Source organism: Bactrocera neohumeralis, chromosome 6 (genome assembly GCF_024586455.1).
Source record: "Bactrocera neohumeralis isolate Rockhampton chromosome 6, APGP_CSIRO_Bneo_wtdbg2-racon-allhic-juicebox.fasta_v2, whole genome shotgun sequence".
NCBI lineage: Eukaryota > Metazoa > Arthropoda > Insecta > Diptera > Tephritidae > Bactrocera > Bactrocera neohumeralis.
In genome coordinates this window covers 5,175,380-5,198,249 of record NC_065923.1, presented here as the reverse complement: position 1 = coordinate 5,198,249, position 22,870 = coordinate 5,175,380, and the positions used below count along the sequence as shown (strand labels likewise).

At 33.0% G+C, this 22,870-nt stretch overlaps 5 protein-coding genes across 10 annotated transcripts; 2 read left to right on the top strand and 3 right to left on the bottom strand.

The window, feature by feature from the left end:
* The first annotated feature begins 4,886 nt into the window (after nucleotides 1-4,886).
* On the top strand, nucleotides 4,887-10,636 carry LOC126761093 (probable E3 ubiquitin-protein ligase HERC4). The gene is made up of 16 exons (XM_050477024.1): nucleotides 4,887-5,022; nucleotides 5,236-5,431; nucleotides 5,483-5,645; nucleotides 6,111-6,347; nucleotides 6,416-6,993; nucleotides 7,057-7,214; nucleotides 7,274-7,532; nucleotides 7,597-7,911; nucleotides 7,980-8,153; nucleotides 8,230-8,349; nucleotides 8,410-8,547; nucleotides 8,652-9,112; nucleotides 9,194-9,281; nucleotides 9,335-9,472; nucleotides 9,540-9,653; nucleotides 9,705-10,636. Exons 2-16 carry the CDS (start codon nucleotides 5,363-5,365, stop codon nucleotides 9,855-9,857), a joined length of 3,165 nt encoding a protein of 1,054 aa, XP_050332981.1. The 5' UTR covers nucleotides 4,887-5,022; nucleotides 5,236-5,362; the 3' UTR covers nucleotides 9,858-10,636.
* LOC126761094 (rRNA N6-adenosine-methyltransferase Mettl5) lies at nucleotides 10,288-11,837 on the bottom strand. The gene is made up of 4 exons (XM_050477025.1): nucleotides 11,706-11,837; nucleotides 11,247-11,378; nucleotides 10,955-11,181; nucleotides 10,288-10,815 (listed from the first exon to the last, which is right to left on the bottom strand). Exons 1-4 carry the CDS (start codon nucleotides 11,835-11,837, stop codon nucleotides 10,656-10,658), a joined length of 651 nt encoding a protein of 216 aa, XP_050332982.1. The 3' UTR covers nucleotides 10,288-10,655.
* LOC126761095 (SOSS complex subunit C homolog) lies at nucleotides 10,624-12,685 on the bottom strand. 2 transcript variants are annotated; one of them, XM_050477027.1, is made up of 5 exons: nucleotides 12,459-12,685; nucleotides 12,266-12,318; nucleotides 12,092-12,198; nucleotides 11,671-12,027; nucleotides 10,624-10,815 (listed from the first exon to the last, which is right to left on the bottom strand). In XM_050477027.1, exons 2-4 carry the CDS (start codon nucleotides 12,297-12,299, stop codon nucleotides 11,842-11,844), a joined length of 327 nt encoding a protein of 108 aa, XP_050332984.1. In that variant the 5' UTR covers nucleotides 12,300-12,318; nucleotides 12,459-12,685; the 3' UTR covers nucleotides 10,624-10,815; nucleotides 11,671-11,841. The 2 variants fall into 2 exon arrangements, with proteins under 2 accessions (XP_050332984.1, XP_050332983.1); XM_050477026.1 differs by having other exon boundaries at nucleotides 12,266-12,354; nucleotides 12,459-12,674.
* A 2,070-nt stretch (nucleotides 12,686-14,755) lies between these two features.
* Nucleotides 14,756-16,727, bottom strand: LOC126762004 (putative RNA-binding protein Luc7-like 1). Of its 2 annotated transcripts, XM_050478463.1 has the most exons (5): nucleotides 15,480-16,727; nucleotides 15,335-15,368; nucleotides 15,122-15,272; nucleotides 14,993-15,061; nucleotides 14,756-14,939 (listed from the first exon to the last, which is right to left on the bottom strand). In XM_050478463.1, exon 1 carries the CDS (start codon nucleotides 16,612-16,614, stop codon nucleotides 15,568-15,570), a length of 1,047 nt encoding a protein of 348 aa, XP_050334420.1. In that variant the 5' UTR covers nucleotides 16,615-16,727; the 3' UTR covers nucleotides 14,756-14,939; nucleotides 14,993-15,061; nucleotides 15,122-15,272; nucleotides 15,335-15,368; nucleotides 15,480-15,567. The 2 variants fall into 2 exon arrangements, with proteins under 2 accessions (XP_050334420.1, XP_050334419.1); XM_050478462.1 differs by having other exon boundaries at nucleotides 15,122-15,368.
* A 504-nt stretch (nucleotides 16,728-17,231) lies between these two features.
* LOC126761579 (E3 ubiquitin-protein ligase Nedd-4) lies at nucleotides 17,232-21,944 on the top strand. Of its 4 annotated transcripts, none has more exons than XM_050477887.1 (15): nucleotides 17,232-17,744; nucleotides 18,100-18,182; nucleotides 18,337-18,418; nucleotides 18,490-18,528; nucleotides 18,606-18,766; nucleotides 19,035-19,173; nucleotides 19,228-19,355; nucleotides 19,516-19,618; nucleotides 19,681-19,921; nucleotides 20,009-20,133; nucleotides 20,194-20,335; nucleotides 20,401-20,557; nucleotides 20,806-21,099; nucleotides 21,156-21,554; nucleotides 21,619-21,944. In XM_050477887.1, exons 1-15 carry the CDS (start codon nucleotides 17,700-17,702, stop codon nucleotides 21,719-21,721), a joined length of 2,241 nt encoding a protein of 746 aa, XP_050333844.1. In that variant the 5' UTR covers nucleotides 17,232-17,699; the 3' UTR covers nucleotides 21,722-21,944. The 4 variants fall into 4 exon arrangements, with proteins under 4 accessions (XP_050333844.1, XP_050333843.1, XP_050333842.1 ...); XM_050477886.1 differs by having other exon boundaries at nucleotides 19,032-19,173; XM_050477885.1 differs by having other exon boundaries at nucleotides 18,606-18,775.
* Nucleotides 21,945-22,870: the final 926 nt, after the last annotated feature.

Sequence of the window (22,870 nt, the reverse complement as noted above, 5' to 3'; positions counted from 1 at the left end):
TAAAACATTTTTATCTTAGAATAAAAAAACTTCTTCTCAAGAGCAAATCAATTATTTAACCGACGTCGATATCAAATGGCATCTTTACACTTCGAAAGAATTTCAGACAACTACAAATTTGCATAAGTTCCTTGAGGTAAATTACACTTCTCTTGAGCAATGCATTTTCGCAGTAATTACACTTAATTAAGGGAAAATTAGCCATTAACACGTACACATTCACACATAAGCACACCAACAAAGACACTTGCTGCGCCATAACTTCGGCTCCGCCAACAGCAAAACAGGCAATGTCGCCGTCTGTTTTCAACAAAACGCTGATGAAACAAGAACAAAGCAGCCGAGAATATATAAAATGGCATACAGTGGAACGCGCGACAACAAATTTTTGTATTTAATTGGTAAACATCGAGGGCGCGAAGGCAACACATAAATTCTCAGACATACATACACATATGTACCTGTAAGTATATCGGTGTGTTGGAGTCACAAGCCAGAAGACACAGTTGTGAAGGACCAGGCAACAACAGCTAGTACATGAGTACTAACGACATAAACATACTGTCTACTGTCTTACCGCAATTACTGTGGCACCACAGTGGGTGGTAATCAATTCCTTAAGCACACAGCGGAGGCTATAACTTTTTTATGGCTATGCGTAAAACAATTTACGGGGAAATAACGACTTTGCTGCAGCGACGACAAAAGTTCAACTTGGACAGAATTCAAATTGCGAATGCAAAGTCAAAGGTGAGCTACATATTTTCCCAAACTCATACTCACTTGTGTAGGGTATACACATAAGTATGTGTCTAAGGCTAAGACCTGTTGCGAATGGCAGCCGTTTATTGCATATGAGTATTTGTGGAAGAGTATATCATATTAGGTGGAGCATAAAATAAACTTAAGCAAATACAAGCGATTTCAGAGGGTGCATTTCGTTGACTCAAAATTCGGCGAGGAAGTTGTTAAAAGGTGGGCATAAAATGTACGTGAGTGAAATTCTTAAACCTCTTGAGGAATTGCTACTCCATTACGACTGCAGATCTAAAGATGTTTTAAGCGTTAACGTTAATTAAGTAGGTTTATAAATAGAAGCAGACTTGCGGGCGACCGCCGCAGTCAAGTACGTTGCATGCGAGACCAGCACTCAGAGAACTGTAGATTCAAATCTTATAGGGCAAAAATTTAAGTCGTATTTTGAATATTAAAATGGACCCAAATAACTATAAACTTTTCGACTTCGCAATCATACGAAATCATATTTAGCTAGCTATAGATAAAACCCTTAGATATTGAAATAAATACAAAGACTTAGTGGTAATATTTTATGCTCACGAATTGGAACACTTCAAAATTTAACCCAGATCGAAGTAAGCTCTACTTCAATAGTTGTTCAATTAGCTCTAAACACATCACCATAAAAAAAGAAATCCACGGAAGCTCTGCAGCAGCGAGCAGAAGGAATAGCTGACACAATTGCGCCTCGGAAAGATGCAGAAGATGAAATTTTTCGGTTTTGTTTAATGAAATAAATGGATAATAAAATCTCACAATATAATTTCGAATTCAATAAAGAATGAAATTTAACATTCCTTTAGCTTTCAGCTCGAGCAACTTGCTTTATTTCTTCAACTAGAGAAATACATGATGTTAAATATTTATACTAAATAGCCAACTAGAGCAGAAAATCGCTTTATCGCCATTAAAATATACTATTTAAGATCTGATTCCGTACTTATCGAGACTTTAGTAAATGCATGAATGTAACATATAGTATATATGTATACCGTTCCCTTAAATTGTCATGCTCTCCAAGTGAATGGAACCCTCACCATGAATACGGTTGTTACGCGCATTCTTTAAAATACTCGTTTGCAATTTCATTATTACATGTATTTTTAAATAGGCACTTGGTTTAAATATGGGTGCGTTAAATATTAAAGAGCAAAGATACACTTGTTGCCAGACAAGAGAGCAAATGCCTGTGGAGCTGGTGAAGTGCACATTTAAAATTTGATGAAATAATTTTTGATTTTTAAATTTTTATATATTGTGTGTGCACACAGAAATTCGTAAGAGTGGACTAAAAAAAATATAAAAAAATTTTTAAAATTTACCTGCAAATTTATTAAAAAGGAAAAAGCGAATAAAATTATTTTACAATGTAAATTCAGTTCAAACGAACCCTCTTTAAAGTACCAATCATATATATAAAAAATCTAAAACTCAAGCGCCAAAAAATATTAAAAAAACATAAAGATAAATACATAAGTATGTATCTTAATTAAGAAATAGAAAACACCGAAAGTACGTTGTGTGATAACTTCTATTAAAAAACAAGAAGAACCGTTGACTTCGGCTTCACCGCTATATATGTATGTACCTATCACATGTGCATTTCTCATAGCATATAAGGCTATAAAGAGATATTTATCTTGATTTTGATCGTTCAGTTTATATGGCGATGGCTAAATCGGCTCAGCCATCATACTTATCATTTATATACATATATACATACATATGCTTCATAGGGTCTTTAACGTTTCTTTCTGGATTGCATATAGTGCAACTGTCCTGTTTGGGGTATAATTGCCAATATATTTTATATGTAATACAAGAATACAATATGATATATGCAACGATGTAGTATATGAACGCACACATATTTATGAAGTTCGCTAAAATGTGCAATTATTTTTTAATTTATTTTGCAGAGGGGGGGACGTGTTCCTTTCTCATTCACATGTTTTAAGGCAATGGAAACATGACATAAACACCCGTAATATTAATAAATACAATTTTAACAATTTACTGCTTGCGGCCCCAATTATATTTTGCCGTACTCGTGCAACGCTGATTTTCTTGCGAAAAATAAACAGGAAAATACAATAAACGACGTGAAATTCAAAAACAAAAACAAAAATAATAATAAATAAAACAGAAAACCTCTGGGTGTGGAGTAATCATTAAAAGGGGACAGCAATATACAAGACATCACTCATACGACATGTCGAACAGGTCAGAGCTGCACCATACAAATATTTATATATGTATCTATGTATTCTAAATTTCCTTTTAATAAATGTTGTTATTGTACGCTTTGGTAAGTGGATTAGACAATTTAATTCTGATTTATTTGTTATTTCTATTTAACATTGAAAGAAGCAGCGATTTATTGAAAATTCAGAAGACTTTACACATTGCCTTTGGCTTTATCATAGTAAATTGTAATTTTTTCATCGTTTTCTTGTATCTAAAAACTTGCACAAGCTGTTATCATAGAATTCACACTATTTTGTAATACATAGGTATGTATATACATACTTACATATGTATGTAGTGTAGTTAGTGTTAACGTTCGTGTTATATGTAAGATATTTATGCTTCCATTACAAATAACAATTTTACATTTACTAATTCAAAGAAATTTTCTTCATTGTAAAGTAATCGCAATATTTTAAAGTAAGTTGCGAAAAAATATAAAAAATTATGGTCAAAATTAATTGTATTGTCACATATGGTTCATTTACTTGATTCTATTTTCAGCTAGAAGTCAGCTAATTTTCAAACAAAACATTAATTTCAAAAGAACTATTCAATATGTTATTTATTCCGGTATCTTTCAACTGCAAAACAAAATAAATTCAGAAACTTGAAACAGAGCAGAGCATTAAACTAAACAAGATGGTATAAACACTGAAGGAACGCAAAATTTATGTAATTTCTGAAAAATTTTTACCAAAGTTGTAAGTGCTTATCAATCAGATCAGTCCTGAATGCCATCCCTCAAATTATTATTTGTGATATCCTTGAGTAAGTTTATCGAGCAATGCAGTTTTGATATAATCAATGATGGCAAATCTTCAAAAGCTACCGAAATTGAAAAAAGCAATGGATAATGGTGGTTTTGTTTTGATAAATTTACAAATGCAATTGCAGCAAACTTCGCTGAGCCAGTCTCATCCCTCTAAAGAAATTAATAAATTGCTAACTCCTCCTATTTAGTCTGGTAAATTACAAAAGTCAACGTACATACCAGGCAACTAACGAAATTTTGTGTTCTTTGCAGCAAAGAAAAAGAAGAATGGTATTTTATAGCCCTGACAGATGACTGCGCTAATATGCATTAGCGGGCTTAATTTACATTTACTTGCGCATTTGACCCATGTTAATGCAAGTTTGTAATGCACAAGAATTCCGTGAATTTAGCTGAATTTACCAAGTTTGAGTAGGCAACACTGCTCAAAAATGGCCGATTTTTGCTATTTTTTGACAGATGTCGCTTGAAATCTGCTGCCTTATTTGTGTTTACTGCTTCAGAGGTAAACAGTTTTTATATTGCTATTTAAATTATAAATCAAGCGACATCTGTCAAACAATAGCAAAAATCAGTCACTTTTAACCAATGTTGCCTATTAAATTCAGCCAAATGCACGGAATTCTTGTGCATTACAAACTTGCATTAACATGGGTCAAATGCGCAAGTAAATGTAAATTAAGCCCGCTAATGCATATTAGCGCTGTCATCTGTCAGGGCTATTAGATTCGTTGCAAGCGAAGTAAGGGTTTGATAATTGATAGGAAACTGATTATAAGGGGTTTTGGTGGAAACACAGAGTTGCTAATTGCGCGTCAGTTTTCAAAAAAAAAAATTGTTCCAAAACAAGCATACTGAATATTGTATACATTTCAAGCTCCAACTCTTACTGGGAGATTTCTTGGATAAGTTGTTCCGTTTTTAGATTTGTTCCAGAAAAATTAACATTAAAAATCTTTTTAATGGAAGCCTAGCAACTCTACAATGTTGCCAGTTAATATATTTTTAAAAGGTTTCTGCCATTTCATTAGTTGTGACATTTCCTATTGTCGTTGTCAAATTTATATGTTTGTTTTCATTTCAAAATTCTTAGAAGCAGAAAAATTGAAGAAGTCACCTTTGTGTGCATTTTGAATATTTCTGCTTATCGTATAGCAATTATCGACTAGAATTTTAAATTAGTGGCTTTGTTAAGGTTTAAGGTATGATATTTTAGACTAATTACAAAATTAATCATGAGAACGGCTTCAAAAATATGTATATTGCCTTGATGGCCTTGAAAATTATTGATTCCAAAAAATTGTACCTTTAATGTGAAATGTATTATTTAGAAAATTTGGGATTTCTAAATATTTGAAGCAACTAGAAGTTATTAATATATCTGCTAAAATAAAATCAGAATACCAATTTTCCAGATTGTATAACATTGGTGTGAAGAAAGCAGTGCACATAATATATCAAAAAGGCTCTGTTGGAAAATGTTATCTACATTTTATCATAAAAGCAATTTTTTCACTTTAAAATAATCGACAAATACACAACATGTCAATATATTGCTGGGGTAACACAGAGCATGGCGAACTTGGCCTGGGCGGCATTGAGGAAGAAGAGGTTTGTTGATAATCATGAAAATGAAATTATAGTGATACATATATTTCTTAGATATTGGAACCACGTGAAATACCCTGGCATCCAGAAAGTTCTGTAGTGAGCATAGGATGCGGACTCAAACATACCCTGTTTTTAACGGAAGACGGAAAAGTTTATTCATGTGGATGTAATGATTATGGTCAATTGGGTCACCAACAGATGACAAAGCGGCCACGTATGTGATATAAAAACTTTAATCTTTCCATATTTCCCTTGAACGTATTGTTCAACAACTTTTAGCAATGTTAGCACCATAGCTGGGTATGCAGGTGCGTGGTAAAACAAATGACAATAGTTGAATCAAGGCTTAGGTCATTCAAAGTTGTGATTGAAAAATTGTGTCCCATATTTCTAACGAGGATTAGTAGTTTATATACATACATATATTACTAACAAAAACCAATTCAACAACGTAACAATGAAAGTAAAATACATATAAAAACCACAATAACCACATATCTCTTCTTTCACATTCTTTGTCTAGTTATGTTGCTTATTACACTTGCGTCTTTCGTTGTCTTATTCAGCATATTTTAGTCATCTAATACATATATTTGAAACCGCAAATAATCTTTTCAAGCGCTTATTTAGATAATAGGTGTAATTTCAACTATAAACTAAACAAACTTTCATATTCCAGAACACATAAGTGACCTTGGAAATACTGTCTTTACGGATCTAAGTTGTGGCGCTAGACATTCTTTGGCACTCAGTGAATGGGGCCAGATTTACAGCTGGGGACATAATGACTATGGTCAATTGGCGCTGCCAGATTCGTCCGAAGTTGTACGTTCACCAAAAATTGTGAAAAAGCTTGCTGCCCAAACTGTTATTCAAATCTCCAGTGGCTGTAATCACAGCCTTGCGTTAACCAATTGTTAGTAAAAAAAATCAAACACATAATTAATTATATTATTATAATATATTTTCCATTTGCATTTATAGGTGGTGCTTTATACGCTTGGGGTTCAAACATTTATGGTCAGTTGGGCATATCACCGCCGAATGAATTAGCCCATTCCACTTCTCCTCGCCTGGTAGAATCATTGCTTGGAATACCTATAGCTTTTATAGCATGTGGGGGCAATCATTCATTTATAATTTCGAAATCAGGTGCTGTGTTTGGTTGGGGACGCAATAATTGTGGACAATTGGGACTCAACGACTGTACACATCGACATTTTCCAACGCAGTTGAGAACGCTTCGTAGTCTATGCGTGCGTTATATAACATGTGGCGAACAATATTCCGTATTTTTGACCAACGACGGTGGTGTATTTACATGTGGCAAAGGGTCACACGGTCAACTTGGACATGGTGGTAACTTGAACGAAGTACTGCCTCGCAAAGTATCAGAGTTAATGGGAAGTACTATCACACAAATCTCGTGTGGTTCGCAACATACTCTGGCAGTAGTGCCTTCTCGAGGGCGGGTGTACGGTTTTGGGCTAGGTTGTATGGGAAATTTTGACACAAGTAAAGTGAATAGCTGTACTGTACCGCATGTTATAGTTGGACCGTGGGTTTGTTATATATACCTTAGTTATGTGAACATTCCAATAAAACTGTAATATCTCCAATTTCAGGTTTCTCCCAGTAGCTCTAAACTAGTCGATCCTGATACCAAAGAAAACATAGACGACTCCCTCTTAGTACGTCAAATCTTTTGTGGTGGCAATCACTCATTTGTTTTAACCACAAAAGTCGGTGATAAAATTCCTGCCGCAGATTATCGAATTAGCGAGTAAATATTTAATGTTAATATAATATTTTAACGTCATTGCCATTAATAATGCTTTTCAGACCACGGACTCAAATTATGTGCTTAACCAGGGAGCTAGCGGAACAGTGTGCTATGGTGGAGAAGGATTCGTCGATCGATATGGACTTATTGACAACCATTGAAGTGATATTTAAAAGTCAAGCTTGCCTCAACGGATCATTTTTGATAGAAAATAAGCATTTCTGTTGTACCTCAAAACAGCCCGGCGTAGATTTGTTGCAAGTTAAACAAACTTTTGACTTTATACGCAAAGTGGAACACGAAAGCATTAAGCAAATCGTAAGTAACTTCAATGCAAGGATGTAATTACATCAGATATTGTGTGTATTATAATCCATATTAGATTTGGGACAAAATATGCAATGAAATAATTGCATCACTCATGCCATCGCCAGCAGACGTTGAAACTTTGAGACTTTATCTGATTTTGCCATTATATCATGAATTTGTCAATTCTAAAAACTATGAAACATTACATACACCCTTCAGCAATGCTGTGCTCAGACTTAAAGAAATACCTAGAAAAATTGTTGTAATGTGGTGGGCGCAGACGCCGATAGACTGGTTCGAAAACCTGGTATCGAACTACAAAAACGTGGTAGCTCATATAATCAGTTTTAAAATTGCTGCAAACTCTGGCGGCAGTTTTGAAAAGAAGGTAACCAGTATCAAATATAAAATCAAATTTTACATAATTTTTACATGCACTTTTTCTTTCACATATAGTTAGTTACTTATAATTCCAATTTGTCAGCGGCTTTAAACTTGTTGGTCGTGCTACATAAAATAAATCACAAACAGCGTTTAGAAAAAATCGATTGTGACATTTTCCACTGGCCAGAGCTGACAGATTACGTTGATATCCAACAAGACTATATACATTGGCTATTCGAAAAAAATGTAAGTGAAAATATCCCCTACTGACTACTCGCAATAAATAAATGAAACTTATCATTATGATAAATGTCCATTGCAGCCTGAAGCTTTTAACATCTGTAATTATCCGTTTTTGTTCAACGCATCTGCTAAAACCACACTTTTACAAACAGATCAAGCCATACAAATGCACACCGCTATGCAAAATGCTGCCAATTCGGTAAATTTAGAATTAATTTTGATGGCCGTAACGGTTAATTTCTAATTTTAACAATTTTAGGGAATCCTCTCGCTTCTTACATTTGGAACACCTATATCGCAATTTATTGTGCTGAATGTTTCACGTGAGAATCTAGTGCAGGACACTTTACGGGAAATTATGCAGTATAATCAAAGTGATTTGAAAAAGCCACTTAAGGTAATTTATATACTTATTTCCTATAGATCTCCATAAGCCAGCTTAGTTCTAATAGAAATGAAGATAATGTGTTGATACGTATATATTTATTTCAATTATAATAGATAAAATTCCATGGGGAGGAGGCCGAAGATGCCGGTGGTGTGCGAAAAGAGTTTTTCATGCTTTTATTAAGGGACCTCTTGGATCCGAAATATGGAATGTTCAAAGAATATGAAGACTCACACGTACTTTGGTTTGCGGATGTTACATTTGAAACAGATGATATGTACTTCTTAATTGGAGTAATTTGCGGCTTAGCAATATATAATTTTATAATTATAAATCTACCATTCCCGTTGGCGTTATATAAAAAACTACTGGATGAACCTGTCGATTTAACTGACTTGCGTGACTTATCGCCAACATTGGCAAACTCTATGGAGTCCATACTCAAATACGACGAACTCGATTTTGAGGAAGTGTTTAATTTAAATTTTGAAATATCTCGCGATATTTTCGGTGAATCACAAACGGAGGAATTGAAACCAAATGGCAGCCAAACACCCGTCACTTTAGATAATAAGTTAGTTGGTTCACAATTTTTACTAAAGTTATTCTTAATTTGTAGTATATTTCTGACTTAATCTATTTTTAATTTTTACAGAAAGGAGTTTGTCGATTTATATGTTGACTTTCTATTTAACAAAGCTGTAGAAACTCAGTTTAAAGCTTTTCGCAAAGGATTTATGAAGGTAAACAGAAAATATAACACAACATTAGAATAATGTATATTAACAATTAAAAGGTTTGTTGGGGACGAGTGTTACAAATTTTCAAACCTGATGAATTAATGGCTGTGGTTGTGGGAAACGAGGAATACGACTGGCAAGCTCTCGAGCTACAGTGTGAATACAAAAACGGTTACAACTCTGGCGATCAAACAGTTAGTATATTCATATACGATAGACAGGTTGTTGTATGACATGCTTCTACTGATAATTCACTTGTAGATAAGATGGTTTTGGGAAGTATTCCACGAGTTGCCGGAGAGTGAAAAGAAAAAGTTTCTCCTATATTTGACTGGAAGCGACCGAATTCCCATTCAAGGAATGAAAGCGATCAAAGTAGACTAATACCATTTTTATTGACCTAATTCTAATTTTATTTATTTTCAGATTTGTATACAGCCAACAAATGATGAACGATTTCTTCCTGTAGCCCACACGTGCTTCAATCTATTAGATTTACCTCAGTACAAGACTAAAGAGCGTTTAAAATACAAATTGCTTCAGGCTATTCAACAAACTCAGGGTTTTAGTTTAGTATAACTAAAAATTCTTTTAGAAGAAAAGCCTACGTTAAGAATAATGAAACATATTCGTTAAACAAAAATTCCCTACAAGTAACCATGCATGTATTGCCCAATTTTTCGTTGACGTAGATTAATATCATTATTTTTTGTTTTTGTTTTATCAAAATTTTTAATTGAACCAACTGCATGTGTGTACATATGTTATTTAAACATATTAGCCACAAAAAATAAATGAGTTGAATCAATTAAAAGAAAAGCCGTTAAGAATAATGAAATATATTCGAGAAGCAATAAGATGTTGATGTATTACGAATTTTCTAGTTTACTTAAGTTGATTTCATAAAATTTTTTATTGTCTTATCCAAATTTTAATTGAAATTACTGCATGTGTGTACATAATGCCATATTATCTACAAAAAATAAATGAATTGAAAGCTTGTATTAAATTAAAATTATTTTCATGTATATGTATATTTTGCTTATTATTTACACTAGCTTGTACCTGTATAATAGCTGTTTAAAAACAATCGTCCTTATTAACCAACTGTATTGGTACATTTGTATATAGAAAATTCTAGGAAATGTTACTGTTAAAAATACTATTTTCCTGTCATCAGTGAAAAAGTTTTTGATATTTTTGTAAATGCTTCGAAAAATGCTATAAGCGGGTGATCAGAAACACACGTCTGCCTTTTTTCATGATACTCTAGTTTTAACATAAACACAAACGTACATACAAACTTATGTATACATTTTCTTGGTATTTGAAATAAATATAAGAATAAATTCAAAGTATTTTATGTAGTGAATCAAATCAAACCGTTTTCTCAGATACATCGAATCTCCAAAAATCCACATTGATGTCAACGCTTTTGCTTTTGTGAAAGGAATAACTGGTGTCAATATTATACTTCAGTTCCGCAACCACATTCCCTTTTACGTTCCAATCTTTAACCTTTTTATGAATGTAGTCCCTGTGAATACATTCAAATAATCAGTAATTATATGTGTTCGATACTGGCGCTAAAAATTATCAATAAATGTATATATTTTGAGGTCATAGTAAAGAAAACTTAAAGCCATGAACATAAATATGATTATCTGTAAATATACCGTGTGGAACTTTTGTGAAATGAATAAACTGCTCCCGAAGCTAGATATACACCAGTCTGAACAAATAACATATCGATTCCACTATTATTTTTTGTCCCGAACGGAGGGTTGGTAATAATTGTGTCAAAAGCATTTTCCCATTTTTCATTGTTAGACAACGTTAGTACGTCACATAAAATACAATCTATACCAGGCAATTCCATATCTGTTACATTGGTTTGAAACATCTATAAAAAAAAAAGGGCAAACTCACAATTATTAGGTGTACATATTTTTTCAATTTTTGTTTTACATTTAGAGCATCGTCATCGATTTCAAAACCTGTGGTCATGCCAGCTCCAAGTAAGAATGAACCGATACTTAGCATGCCACTTCCACACCCTAAGTCTCCTACATATTTCCCTTCAATATCTCCGTATAGTGTCTACAAATGGATTTCATTAAAACAAAATACTTTCAACTTCAGGTGTGAAATATTAAACAAACTGGGAAGAAACACAACCACGACATTAATGTACTCGTATTTCCTTAACTGTGGAATTGATCAATAAAAGTTAGTAGTTAGAAACAACATAACATGTTTCAACATATTTGAAACATATAGCATGCAAATCTTTGAGATATCTTTCAGACAACTTTTAGTCATTGGTAAGACAAAACTATCCTCATAAAGTATGTTCAAATAAAAAGTTTCAACGTGGTGGTTGTGTTCTTACTTATTTCTTAGCAGTTGTTTGGCTTTGATCTAGACCTGAATGTTATAAAGCACGCAACTAGCTATATGGGGCGGTGTTATGTATTGTTCTAATTTGATTTTCGGCTTTTCAAATGTATCTACTCCATGTAAGTACTCCTCCAACTTTTTTAGCTTTATACAAGCCATTATTTTAGTTCAAAGGCACTGGATCGAGTCGTGGTAGCACAGGTATGAAGGTATTTCCGTAGTAAGAGTCTTGGGAGACGAAATACCCTAACGTTGTTGATGTAGTTGCATTAAACACCGAACGAGGCGCGTTTGCCAGTCCGCTACTTTGAGAAAAATCCGACGATGGTAATAATTGGCTCGCAGGAATCTATAATTTAACAACAGATGAGCATGTTTACCCATGCTTGTTTTATAAAATATAACTTATATACCTGGTAAAGCGTATTAGTGGATATTCCAGTACCTAATCCTGGAATGTTACCTTTCTGTAATAGTTGTTTTTTTAACTGTAGATCCTCCAGAATTTTACGATTAGTTTCTAAGGCGCAAGAAAGCACAATACAAAATTAACTTCAAGATAATTATTTCCTCAAATTATATTTCACCTTGCTGAGCACCTAAAGTAGGAAAATTCGCCATTTATGATATTCCTTACAAGCTGCAACTCACAAACAAGCAACATCAAAAAAATGTGCTTCAAGAACAAGTTATATTTAGCGTAAGGGAATAAAATTATCACAATTAAAATATATTGAATTTTTATTTGTAAAATGGCCAAGCATAATATAAGTTTTATACCTGATATAAGTATTTAAAATCCAGAAATTTTATTTAACATCTGATATTTAAGTTAACGAGTTTACAAACTTTTTTGTTACGGCTGTTCAATATATCATCAATCAAACATTGATTATGGACTAGTTAGTACTTTCGTGATGTTGTGACTGTTTACATTTTTATACGTATACGGAATATGTATGACAGCAATGACATCAAACTTTTGACACTGTCAAGTAAAATACTCTACGTAACCGAAACTGATCCGTATTTTTTATCCAAAGACTGAACTGAAGACTGACTCAATCTATATACAAAATTTTGCACACATCTAATTTTTCAATTTTAATTTTTCATAATGTAAAAAATCAAAGCTAAAATCCAACTATTAAAGAATGGTCTACTTATTTATGAATAATACTATTCGACTCTGACTGTGAGTTAGTTTAAGAATATTTCAAATAAATTCAAGCCAAAATATCTAAACTGGGAGCCCTGTGTTGTAATAGAACAATCAGCTCACTCCACGTACACGGACCGCAGAAGCGGTGGTGAATGTTCATTTATAGCGGGATTCTGTAACCAGTCTCTAGCCTCTATTTGAGACATTTTGAGGCAAAGTCTCAATTTGTGACTAGTTACTATTCACTAAACAGTCTCTAGCGTTAGTCTCAAAATATTGAGACCTGGTAGTTGGCAGGTCACAAAACTAAAAAGAACTCTTGTCTGCCATTTTGAATATACTGAATAGAGATCATCGTAGATATTAATCGATTGTCGTTTCTTTATATTTTGTAAGCAACTCAAACATGAAAAGGTTAAAAATAAATCAATTTTACATAAATTTCGTAAATATTATGAAACAAAGTCAACATATATTTTTATTTTTATTGATAATTATGTTTTTTGACTATCTTATAGAAAATTTAATATTTGTTATCGACATATTTATTTTCATTCAAGTGTAAAAACATCTCTGAATAATGAAATGTAATAGATTTTGTGACTGTCACTTACAGAATAGCAATATCATCTCAAGTCTCAAAAATTGTCTCTAACTTAAAATCTCAAATTTAGAGACTTAAGACTGTCTCAAGTTACAGAATCGCACGGTTACATTGCGTTCTCTTAAGATAGGTCGAATCAGCTGATTCGTTCCACGGTCTTGCGTCAGTCACTAACTGAGGCTTTGCGGCGTAGTAAGCAATTCAGGTATTTATGTCGATATTGTCAAGGGTGACCTTTAGGGAAAGGTCTATTACAACATTCCATTTGCGTGAAAGCAATACTGAAACAGTGTTTCTGTTTAATTAATATGGCAACATTTGCTTGGCAATACGAAAAAAGATGATTGTTGCCTTATAGTTTGCTTCGCTTCGAAAACTTTTTGTGTGAACAAACATAAAACAATACAAAAGTGTACATCGAACTTTTCTTTCAAAACAAATGTCTAATGCAAATTGAAGCAAAAGTTCTATGTGAATTGGCCTAACATGGCCAGAAAAGAAAATACCGCAACAGTTCGAAATTTTCACTGAAACCGTGCCAGCTGATAGCTTATCAGTCTTCATGGTTGCCATATTTTACTTTCGTAAATAAGGAAATATAGTTTAAATTCATTAATTTTTGCGGTTTAATTTATTTATAGGAATTATTGACACTCTTGACAATTAAAGAGATACCACGATGCACGGTAACTGAGCTCTAACTAATATATTAATAAGAGATGTTCTTACTTAATACTTGATTTCAATGATTTCACTATTAAATTACTTTTAAATCACGTATTAAATTTGATGAAATGTATATTTTTTCGAAGAGATTTAATAGTTTTGTATATCCGGAGAATGTTGGTCATCTATGTACTTCCTCTTCTTTTTTTGTTTATCCTTAAACAAAACCACAACATTTTCTGTACCAATAATGCATTCAGCAGTATTCATGCGGTATATATTATATTGTATACAGACCTACATATATTTATCACGGAAGTTGTCGACTTAAACACTGCCAAGATAATTGCGCACAAATTTTGTAATAAACTGAATGTTAATTTCCTGTGCTTAATGTATATCTGTATGTGGACAAGCTTACCATTTTCAATTGTTCCTTCTATATTTACTCAAGAAAATTGTTCCATTGTGATGATTTATGAACAAAAATACTTATATTTTGTCATCTAGATAATCAACTGGTTTTTGGACATCCAATTATATTATCTTTCTTTCTTGAATTAAAACTACTAAATATATCTTTTACACCTCCTACCGCAGTTAAGTAGTTTATAAAAGCAGAAAACGATTAAAGAGAAAACCAGATTTATAATAGTTGTGATTTATGTATATTTGAAAAGTTGTACAAAATACATACTTAAATACATACCAGGGCCAATTGAATTGTAACATTTATTAGAATTTTCTTATCCACAGGTTGTTAAAAACTCTATACGCAATAAGACAGGTATTTCATTTCCCAACCATATTAATATTTCATAGATGGGGGCTACAAAAAAAACTCAGTTATTTTCAAATAACTGTTGTACTTCAAATACATACCCAAATTCCCAGGAAAGAGGATACTATGTTGAATTTGGTTTAAGTTCAATTAGGTAGCCGGTGACAATGCTAATGATGTTAAAATCATTTTACATAATAAATTTTTGTGTATTTGAAGTTACTACATACCATCAGTAAAATATGTACCAAGACAAATCATTTTAACTAGAATGTGAATTTGTGAACCATAAGTACTGAAATCATAAGACCACGCTCTTTCGTGACACCTGGGTCTGAAATAGTCCACTCAGCTTACTGTTCTGGTCAGTCATTAGTTTACCTAGATAAGTTTACTATTTTCGTACTTATATTTTATTTTATAAGCAATAAGTTTTTACATACCAAAATCTGAACAATGGTGGTTTATGATATTTTTCTATAATCGAGAAAGAGATTTTATTCAAGAAATCGCAAAAAGAAAACATTCAATCGAATTTATGATTAGTTACATAATAAAATGCGGAAAATATTTTTATTAATTACATACGTGCTACCGGAATCGTCATGTACACATTTAAATCATATGATGATGTTGTAGGATACAGTTGCATTTCCGTTTTCAACAAAATCTGTTTTTAACGACGATGACGTTCACGAGAATGTGACCTCCGTCTAGAACTGTAGTTATGTGCACGGGATCGTGATCTTGACCGTTTTCTTTCTTCCCTCACAGGAGAAGCAGCATTTACTCGTCGGTCACGATCCCTTTCCCTTTCTTTGTCCTTTTCTGATCGTCTCTCGGATCTATTATCAGAACTACTTGCTCCACCTCCACGTTCGTTACGGCGTGCTCGGTCTCTAGATCTAGACCTATGTACACGAGAACGTCGATCTAATTCACGACCACCTACAAAATATCGCGATCTTTGTCTATCATCACCGCGTTCATTAATTTTTCCGCTTCGTTTAAGCTCTGCTTTACGGGGCCCTGCAGTTTTTTCCAATTCTACCAACTTTTCACGAATAGTGAGGAATCCCAAATGCAACTTACCACCGAAGTGGTCAGCTAGTCGAATATCATTATCATGAATACCTAAGTAGGCAGAACAAACTTCACATACACGCAACTTTTGCTGTTGATACGTTGATGCAGGCATTGATGTACGATACTCGTGTTCTGCTTTAATTTTTTTAGTTCGCAATTCATCTATTTCCTTCATCAAAGACATACTTTCTTCCACTTCTCCAGCTTCCCCAAGCGCTTCGGCCTTAGCCAGTTTTTTGCCGATTTCTTCAGCTAATGCATGTACTGCATTTGCTTTTTCGGCCACCTCAGCAGTTAATTCCTCTTGTGTTTCCTTAAGTCGCTGTTTAGCAGATTCTGTGCGACGGTCACAGTCGGCAATAAAAGCCTGTAAATGCTCCATCGCCTCTATGTCATAGTAAAAGTCATGCGATTTGGCTGCGCTTTCATAATCAGCTCTAAATGCCAAATCATGAACTTTTGGACACTCTCCAAGATCCATGCGAGTTGAAGCAAGAATATCATGGGGACAACAATCTAGCAAAAAACTTTTACACACACGGGCGTCAGAAAATTTAAGACCGCGTCCATCATCTCCATTACGAGTTGTGCCCATTAACTGATCAAGCATTGCCCTCATTTGATCCGTGGCCGACATTTTGATACTTTTATCTATTTATTTTATATTTTTAAGATCGAAATATATATTTTCCCCCAAACACTCACAATAACCTTGTCTAGAGAAGAAATTTATGTTATTGCAGTGAATTTTCGATATTTTTCAATGTTAACGCGTTTCGATAACATGTCAAATTTTGAGTTTTTCATTGATTGCTCAATTCAAATATCTGGGAAAGAGCGCGTTCAATAAATTAGACCAAATTAAATTAAAACTTTTCAGAGGTATTTATAATTTGGCTAAATTAATAACTTAGCAAATGCTTACGTAGTGATTTTTTGATGCTACGAAGCCTAATTCATTATAATAATTAGAATTCAACTATCTTTTCTAAGAAAATTGAGCAATAGTTTTAAAACCATAGAAACACTTGTTTCTAGCCGAATCTAAGTAACTGCTGTATCGTCACTGATTTAAAAAAAAACCGTTTACTGCTCATAACGAAATGTTAATTATCTTTTGTTGAGAATGACATAATAGCATCGTATACAAAGAATTGGGCTTATTTCAAAAATCCTCCATGTTGAATACATTGTAAAAAGTGGCTACACTTGTGAAATGCATAATTGGCAGGTTGTTCAAGAAAGTGAAGTTTACTAAAGTGTTGTTGTGTGGGTATGCCGCGGTAGGTTGTCAGATGATAATTTGCACAACGAAAGTAATAAATGAGCAATGTTTAATTAATTTTGGGCGTAAATTTTGCAACGTGTTTGTTATAAATCAATTACACGGTCAGGCCAAGTGCTTTGCTTAAGTTCCACATATTTATAGTAAAGGTGTATACATATATTTTTTTTGCGAATATGAAATGTCTTTTGGCTTTGTTAAAAAAATACTACAGTGGCCAATTAATTATTGAAAATATCGTAAACCTATTAGTATGAAACCTAAACTAAATGCAAAGTACGGTTTTAATTAAATTACAAATTGGTGTAACTTATTAGTTAGTAAAAGTTATAGCATTAGTGGTTTGGAGAGCGTATACGAAGAACTTAAATAATCTATAATTGACTGGTGTTTGCATTGCGTTGTAAAGAATACTACATATTAATTTTGTTTTAAATATGGCTGAGGCGGCAGCGAATGAGCAAATTCATGGTTATCATGATGTAAGTTAAAATAAAAGTGTTATTGCTAAATAATTAATATATTACAAGTTGTTCAAGATTATAAAATCATTTGTTTCTTTTCATCAACTTATCCCAAATCTTTAGTTCTTGTGAAAATTGTGATTCATTCACAATAGTTAACAGAGAACCACTTATTAATCTACTCCTACACCATTATTTGCTTTCAACAAGTGTATAATTAAGACTATAGTTACATTTATTACTTTAGGTAATTAGTATTAGTTAGATTAATAAACTTCAATTTTTTATGGATGAAAATATTTTAATTTACTACAGCTAATAAAGTATGTGGTACTTTTCTATGAATGGACCTTGTTTTTCTTATCTTTTTTAGAACGACTCAAGTGATACATGCCATTTACGTATTATAATCATTAATGGAAAATCATTAGCAAAAAAGGATATATTTGGGGCAAGGTAAGGACTGTTTTCTACTATTTATTTGTACCCACATTTAAATTTATTTGAAATTACATGGAAATCTTTAAATCTACTTTTATGCGATATTTGTAATTAAAAATATTTATGTTGCTTAAATTTGTTTTGAAAAAAATCTTTTTTTTTCTTTTAGTGACCCATACGTAAGGATTGATTTAAATACAATTAATGGTGATATAAATATAGATTCCGTTTTAACGAAGACCAAAAAGAAGGTACATGTTAACAATTTTTCAAGGAGTATCTAATATACTATATGTATATATAACTAATCTTTGTATTTTAGACACTCAATCCTACCTGGAATGAAGAATTCGTATTCAGGGTAAATTAACTTTTTAGTGAAAACAAAGAACTACTTTAAAGTTGTACTTATGCTCAATTTCGTTATCCTTTTTCCAGGTCAAACCTTCCGAGCACAAATTAGTGTTTCAAGTATTTGACGAAAATCGCCTAACACGTGATGACTTTTTGGGCATGGTTGAATTAACGCTCAATAATTTACCTACAGAGCAAGAAGATACCACTATAAGCCCACAAACTTACTCACTAAGACCGAGAAGGTCAGTAGGGTATGTTAAATTCATTTTTTACACAATTATATTTTATTCGTTTTGTTTTGAATTAAAGAAGAGTGCACTAGAGTGAACTTTATTTTTTACACCGAAGATCTGTAATCTGTTGTTCGTTTCTTTATATATTAAAATTTAATTTTGTTTATTTTTGTTTAACCACAATGTTTCTCGAAAGTTTTTATTTTAATGAAATAAAACATACATATGTATATACACACATATCTATGTTATAATATGCACATTAATATTCAAGCAGCGCAAAGTCACGGATAAAAGGCACACTAGAGATATATCATGCATTTATACATGAAACAGGGGAGACCAGTGAAAGTGACACCGTTGACGGAGAGTGGGAGCATATGGAAACAGTCTCACGGATGAGCGGAACTCCAACGGTAAACGTAAACTTCACATTTATCTGATTTATGTTTAATGCTGAATTTTTTTAGAGTCAATTTCCATCCAGTGTTAATCACGAGCCATTACCGTCGGGCTGGGAGGAAAGGCAAGACGCAAACGGAAGAACGTATTATGTTAATCATACTGCACGGACTACCCAGTGGGAACGCCCATTAGTGTAAGTATTATAATAAATTTATAAAACCTTAAATTAACATTACATTTAATTATATTTCACCTTTCATTAAGCTTATGCAAAAATTGAAATTGTATTTACTTTCTCAATACAAAATTTCTTAATATATGAAGATGCCTTAACAGATCTTTTTTATCATTAGCTCAGCAACTAACAACAGTAATGTTAACGTTGAAGCAGCTGCTTCTGATTTTCAACGACGTTTCCACATTAGTGTGGATGAATCGGATTCTGGTCGACCTCCAGTAAGTCCTGAAAAAAATATACATATATATATTTTTCCCTGAATTTCTTTTTCTTTTTGTAGGTCACCCCTAGATCGGATGAAGACACATTACCGCCAAATTGGTCAATGCAGGTGGCACCAAATGGTAGAACTTTCTTTATAGATCATGCTGCGCGGCGTACGACATGGATAGATCCAAGGAATGGTCGTGCTAGCCCAATGCCAAATCAAACACGACGAGTTGAAGATGATTTGGGTCCCTTGCCGGAAGGTTGGGAAGAACGTGTTCATACAGATGGACGAGTATTTTACATTGATCATAGTAAGTATTGAGCTAGAAAATCATTTTACCATTTCTTAAAACTACATGTAGATATGAATGTTGCAATTAAATTGAATAATTTCTTAGATACTCGCACCACCCAGTGGGAAGATCCACGATTATCTAATCCAAATATTGCTGGCCAAGCTGTACCATATTCCAGAGATTACAAGCAAAAGTATGAATATTTCAAGAGTCATATTCGAAAACCGGTAAGTTTACATAGCTTCTCTTATAGAATTTTATAAACTTCTCATAAATTCATTTTGTAGACAAATGTTCCGAATAAATTTGAGATTCGTATTCGCCGTTCCTCAATTTTAGAGGATTCTTACAGAATCATAAACTCTGTGACCAAAACCGATTTATTAAAAACTAAATTGTGGGTAGAGTTCGAAGGTGAAACCGGGTTGGGTAAGTGAAATATTTTCTTTTTTTCTTTTAGAAAAATATATATGTAAAAGTGATTTCCTTTTTAGATTATGGAGGTCTGGCAAGAGAGTGGTTCTATTTGCTATCAAAGGAAATGTTTAACCCATACTATGGACTCTTTGAATATTCAGCTATGGATAATTATACACTACAAATTAACAATGGCAGTGGTTTGTGTAATGAGGAGCACTTAAGTTATTTCAAGTTCGTAAAAAATAGTTTTTATTTAGTATTTGAACTTATGCTGATAACCACAATTAATAGAAAAATTACTTGTATATAATTGGAAACACATACAAAATTTCGGATAATTGTCATCAAAAACTCGGAAAAAACTTAAACACAACTATTAGCACATTAATCTTTTTTAGAATACATTACTCCGAATGATACTTTTTTAATTTTAGTAAATATATTTTAAGTACATTAAAGAACTACATAAAATCTTGCAGATTCATCGGTCGTATCGCCGGTATGGCTGTATACCATGGAAAACTCCTAGATGCATTTTTCATACGTCCATTTTATAAAATGATGCTGCAAAAGCCAATTGATTTGAAAGATATGGAATCAGTTGATACCGAGTATTATAATTCCTTGATGTGGATAAAAGAGAACGACCCACGGCAATTGGAATTGACATTTTCTTTAGACGAAGACACGTTTGGCCAAAAGAGCCAACACGAGCTAAAGCCAGGAGGCTCAAATATTGAGGTTACTGACGAGAACAAGGATGAATATATAAAGTGAGGAGTTATGAACTTAAATATTATCAGTATATTATTTTTATTGTTTCTTCCAGGCTTGTCATTGAATGGCGATTCGTTGCACGTGTTAAAGAACAGATGTCATCTTTTTTGGATGGCTTTGGCTCAATAATTCCATTAAATTTAATTAAGATATTTGACGAGCACGAGTTGGAATTATTAATGTGTGGAATACAAAACATTGATGTAAAAGATTGGCGAGAAAATACACTCTATAAGGGAGATTATCACCAAAATCATATAATTATACAATGGTTTTGGCGCGCTGTACTCTCCTTTTCAAACGAGATGCGTTCGCGCTTATTACAGTTTGTTACTGGCACTTCACGCGTTCCCATGAATGGCTTTAAGGAGTTGTACGGTTCCAATGGCCCACAAATGTTCACTATTGAAAAGTGGGGCACTCCTAATAACTATCCTCGAGCACATACCTGGTATTTACACTCAACAATAGCTTACAAATGGTTCGAAAGATAATCTCATATATGTTTGTTTCAGTTTCAATCGTCTGGATTTACCACCTTATGAAGGCTACGTCCAATTAAAAGATAAATTAGTAAAAGCTATTGAGGGTAGTCAAGGCTTTGCTGGAGTCGATTAATGTCTCTGGTAGTAGTTGTAAAGTTCCCAATAGCAACGAAAAAATCCGCCATATAAGATAAAGTGCGGTGTCGAGGCCTTTTACGCTGACTTGTGTACTTATTTTTCTGTTTATTACTACATAATAATAATTTTACGAACTTCCTGTTATAAAAATATAAATACCAAATTATATCAAACAATTTTTGTTTCAAATACAGAATCACTAAGCTGATGAATAAGAATTGTAAAGTTGTTAATATTAATTTTCAAAATAACGTTTTGGTTTTTTCCAGAGTGTATTTAATAATTGCTCCAATCTCCCGCGTTGTCTATTAAAGCCTGACATCTTGCAATTAAATTTTCCGCATATTCCACAGGAAGAGACCGCCAAATATGTTAGAGTAATCGAATGAAATCTTTTGTTGACGTTACATGTTTTTTTGATATTTTTTCTTTTATTAAAGCCCAAACATCCTCTGTTTGATTGGCTTCTGGTAACTGTGATGGGTGAACCAGCTAAAATATTACGCCCATTCTCCATATCACGGTTAAGTTGAAAACTACTAAAAGCACGATAAGCCAAAGGCATTCAATTTTACACTAATAGTGCCTTTATGATAAACTGTTCAAGCCCCCAAATAAAGAAAATGTGGACCTTAAAGATTTTCGAACTTCCGATTGACGTTATACCGTATACATATGTGCATATGTATATCAATCTGAGATTTCTTAATTAAATTCGTAGAATATGTCTCCCTGTTAATAATACATTGTATTGTCTAAAATGAATGAAATCGTTTCAGTACTACAAGTAGCACCCAATTCCCAACATTTTGATTATGACATATTTTCCTCATATACCCAATATATTTAATTTAGACCCTTTGTATGCATGTACTATGTTTGAGTTAACTATGTCGCTTTTTGTACCAATATGCCCTATATAAAAAATATAGGGTAATGAGGTTAAGTGAGTCCATGAACTATAATATAACTTAATAAGAACGAAAAATGATTGTAATCCTTGAACCCTTTCGTCGAATTCATTTGCAGCATTCCTTAAAATACTGATTTTCCAACATCTTATGGTATTTCCCTGGCTACGATTGTTTTATAGTATAAAATGTTTGTTTTTACCCGAACTTGGTCTTTCCTTACTTGTTTAAAC